Here is a 4,381-nt window from a genome sequence, read left to right as displayed (position 1 = left end):
GTGCCATGGGGAATGGGGGGATGCAGGCTGTCCCAGGTCCACCAAGCCTTGCTTCCCTTGCAACGGACACTGCCAACAAATGAAAAGCCAGCACCTTGAAGGGTTCTGGTAGGCTGGTTGCTGTCGTGCCTGATGGGAGCAGTGCTGGCTTTCCAGACAGGAGTTGGTGCTGTGGAAGGTCCACTTGCTGCTTGAAAAGAAAATATGTAAAACAAGTGTGGGAAAGTCAGCCTCAGAGATAGCAGGGATGCTGTCCTGCTGAGTTCAACCAGTCCATGAAGAAGGTGTCTCGGTCTCCTTGTAGCACTGCTGTATGTGGCTTTTCTTAAATGGACAGGGTGCAGGCCTTCTGCTAGAATAGCAGCTTGGGCTTGTTGGTTTTCCATCCTGGTGTTAACAGCGCAAAACGTAGACGAGACACGAGACGATGACACCACAAGCGCTGGCTTCTGGTATAGGAAGTCTTCCAGCACCTTGTTACCAAAGCAGCTTAAGTGGACACGATCTCTGCTCAAGTAAAACTCTTGCTTGGGCTAGTTGGTTCATGCTTGAATCTGTAAAGAGCAAGGCACAATAGACCAGACCGTTTGCATCCAACATTTTAGGAAAGCGACAGGGCAACAGCTGCTTGCTCTGGCGGAGTGTACTACATAGCTCACTCTCTCTCCAGGGACGAAGAGCATAAGCAGGCACGAAAGGTTAGGGTGAGGTAACTAGCAATGCTCCAATTGCACCACGTTTTTTTTTTTTTTCCGTCTTTAAGTTTTAGAACCTGTAGCTCAAAAGTTTCAACCCCGACAACTTAAATGGTGAGGGAAAAACTTTTTCCCTCACCATTTTAAGTTGTCACTCTTCTAGAACATTTCTAGTTCCTTCACCTTGCTCATTTATATTCGATTATGCTTCTCGCTCTTGAGAGGAGTGAGCTCTAAAACACTTGTCCAAACAAAAATTGTCCCGACAAAGACTTGCCAGAACGTTGGCTCCAGGCTAAGGCTTGTCTTGTTCATTCAATGTTAAATATACATGGTCATACCATGGCTTTTCACACTTGCTTTACCTGCTTCAGCAACCATCATCAGCAAAAGCTTCCTGCAAGCTGCTGGTTTTGTATTAAGCTGCCACACTTTGTGGGTTTCTCATCCATGCTCTTGGGGCAAAGGAACGACAACACAGTAGTGCAAACAATCACAAGGGTATTTATTGCACCTTTAATTGATCAATATCTGCTGGCCGAGTTGCTATCCACAAAACATGCCGACGGGCGCGCGACAAATCACGGAAGTCCGACTCACCGCGACCGGATAACAAGCAAATATGCTCGCCCCATGCTGGACATCAATGCCTGGTCGTTAGCGCGTACGGTCACGTGAATGGTGGCGCGTTCAAACGAGGCCTCGTGAGACGGTCTTGCAGAAGCATGGATCGGCGCACGCGCGGGACATCCGTGCCGCTTGCCGAACCCGAGCCAAAGAGGAAGAGCCTTCTCCTTTCCGCACCCAAGTAACCCCACCATTAGGTGGCGTTAGCAGCACAACACTCACGCTATCTCTCGTACTGCGCTTCAACCACACCGACTGCCGCGGGCATCAAGCCACGTGGCGAAGCCAGATTACAGGAGACTGGAGCTATTTGGGAAAACAACATATCAGGGGACGCGTGAGAGTCGCGCATCCCCACAACTTTCATACACATAACACTTAGGCCTTCAGCATGCAGACCTTCAAAATAGTTTTCTGAGCAGAAGTTGGCATTCCCTTCAGTGTGGAAACATTTTACGGCTAGGTCTTTTATGAACTTCCTGTTTAACAGAACTTGCAGAATTGCTGGCACATGAATTAATCATTGTGGTACACATAAAATGACAGTTTACCGAAGCCACTTGTTTATTTGTGCAGCAATTTGTTGCAGCCACAGTGCAGTAATGTGAAATTCTGCCAGGAATTTATTGTTTGCTCTGGCCTCAAGAACCTTGTAGGCATTGGAGCGATGCACTCTGTTAAGATATCTCAATAAACATGTATTAAAAATATGTACATTGGTTCTCAAGAACTCCAGTTATTCGTACATCATGGACTGTCACTGCCAAAAATGGCAATCGAACGAACATCACACACTGAAAACCCTGCTCTCCAACCTACTATCTTCGTCTTTGCTGCTGGCAGCGCGCCTAATGATAGGAGCCCACTACAACCTGTTTTCTTCTGCCACTCTTTTAAACTCAAAAGAGTGGCAATGACAAAAATAACATGCAAGTTATAAAATATCCTCAAGTTTTTTAGTTGTGCAAGCCAAAAACCGAATCACACATGCACAGGCTACAGTGAAGCAAACAAAATAAATGATACTGCAAGGTCATACGAACTGAAGGGCATCCACTTTAACAAAAAATAATTTATTTGTACAGGATTATAAACTACTAGCTTTCTTTAAATACTTTCTTACACCAGACACGCTTACAAACCAAAGCTTCTTGATGCCACCCACACTATTTACTGGCAGACCTCAGTAGATCTGTCAAAAGTTTCTCCACCTTCCCCCTTCCTGAAAGAGCAGATGCCTTTCCTTGAAACTTTTGGTGCTTGAAGAAGCCCTTGCCATCCAGCAGCTCACATACCTTGGGCCCAATGGCAGACACTATGTTTTCCGGGCCAGATACCAAGAACTGGCCACTACCCTTCTCATGACCACAAGTCAGGAACAGCAAAACATCTTTGTCTGCCAGCTCATTTGCGAATATTGCCATGAACTCGGCGTCTGCTTCTCGTCTATGAAATGTGTGGAATGCCGGCAGTGGTTCTTGCTGCTTCAGCAGTCTTGCTTCGGCAACTGCCAGGTCTCGCAGCACAGTGAGTGAATTTTTGTTGGCGAGTTTAAGAGATTTGTTGAGCTTCTCAATCATCGATGTATGGTCATTGGGGCCACATTTTAACAGGGAAGTTATTGCTTTCTCTCGCAAAAATGTTTTGTCCATGTACTTCAGAACCCTGTTTCCAACTAGAAAGTAAAGGTTTGTTTTTCCCTGCTTGCCTTTTTCCGTGTACATCAACTTAATCATTTGTAGATGGCTCAAGTTGGAGACGTGGGTCCCACAACAAGTGTTCGAGTCCACACCTTCAATGGTCACCACACGAATTATGCCTCCTCCGTCAGGCAATTTCAATCTGGTTCGAACAGACTGCAGCTTGTCGGATCCAGGTTCGTAAAGATTAACCCACACGGGAAGGCATTGTCTTATCTTCTCGTTCACTAGCGATTCCAATGTCTGGATGTCTTCATTCTTAATTTCCTTTGGGGCATCTAGTTCAATGAAGCTTATTTCTTCACCCAAGTTCCACGAGGTCGTCAGAAAGCCGAATCCTTGCTCAGCCACTGCAGTGATCAGGTGTTGGCCAGAATGCTGCTGCATATGGTCATAGCGACGATTCCAGTCGACGCTCATCTCCACTTCGGCACCGACTGCAATGGGAGAGCGAACGATGTGGACAGCTTCTCCGCCTCGCCTGAACACGCGCAACACAGGGACATCACCAATCAAACCATGGTCGTCGGGCTGCCCCCCTCCTTCAGGAAACAGCACGGTATCCTCAAACAAGAGTTCATATACATCCTGCGCGGATCTGTCAATTACAGGATTGCAGGCAATTACCCTAGTTTTAATACTCCTAAGGTAGCTGTCCTTCTGACATGCAAATATCATTATGAATGAAAAGCGCTTGTAGTTTTACACGAGCACATCAAAATTGGATTTAACTGCTCTTTCTGCGCATGCGTGAAGAGCAATTGTTGCGACCACGAGGTTGCGACATGCGTTGCGATAGTTGCGAGCACGACCTACTGGAATTCCAGACCTGCACAGCATAGAGTTTCCTACAAAATTACTAGAGGGAACTCTGGCGCTGCAGTCGTTGTCCTACCATGGGAATGATGGGAAGTACATGGATTTGTCTGATCTTCGTGCTTGTGGATTCAGACGTTCTTGTGGCTTTGTATATTACGCTATATAAATCTTATTGTCGTATATTTCAGCGCAATCTATATTCTTCGAAGTGTAGAAGACGCCGGGGAACGCGTACAATTGCTATTAATTGCAATGATTGAGCTTGTTTATGTGCCCAAATCGAAACGCACCAAGCGTCTCAAAGCACTGGCATGCCCGCGATAAATTCATAAGTGCGTTTCATTCGCTTGTCGATACATGCATCCGTGGCTTAATGGTTTCAATATCAGGCTTCTGTACTAGAGTCCCTGTGTTCGAATCCTGCAGTCGGGCAATTTTAATGATGTTTATTTAATTATTTATTACGCAATAAACTGTTGAAAATGACGAGTTTACTAAGTCACAAAGCCGTTTGAAGCCAAAAAGGACGAAGTTTAGGCA

General features: G+C 46.0%; 1 protein-coding gene across 1 annotated transcript; it reads right to left on the bottom strand.

Moving 5' to 3' along the window:
* Positions 1–2,374: 2,374 nt before the first annotated feature.
* LOC142575143 (alanyl-tRNA editing protein Aarsd1-B) lies at positions 2,375–3,825 on the bottom strand. The gene has a single exon (XM_075684180.1). The coding sequence runs from the start codon at positions 3,698–3,700 to the stop codon at positions 2,489–2,491; it is 1,212 nt and encodes a 403-aa protein (XP_075540295.1). The 5' UTR covers positions 3,701–3,825; the 3' UTR covers positions 2,375–2,488.
* Between the last annotated feature and the right edge of the window lie 556 nt (positions 3,826–4,381).

Source organism: Dermacentor variabilis, chromosome 3 (genome assembly GCF_050947875.1).
Source record: "Dermacentor variabilis isolate Ectoservices chromosome 3, ASM5094787v1, whole genome shotgun sequence".
Taxonomy (NCBI): domain Eukaryota; kingdom Metazoa; phylum Arthropoda; class Arachnida; order Ixodida; family Ixodidae; genus Dermacentor; species Dermacentor variabilis.
This window is presented reverse-complemented; position numbering and strand designations above follow the sequence as displayed.

Bases quoted from the DNA above. Each gene is read 5' to 3' on its own strand.
- LOC142575143 (XM_075684180.1), bottom strand. From the start codon at position 3,700: ATGATATTTGCATGTCAGAAGGACAGCTACCTTAGGAGTATTAAAACT.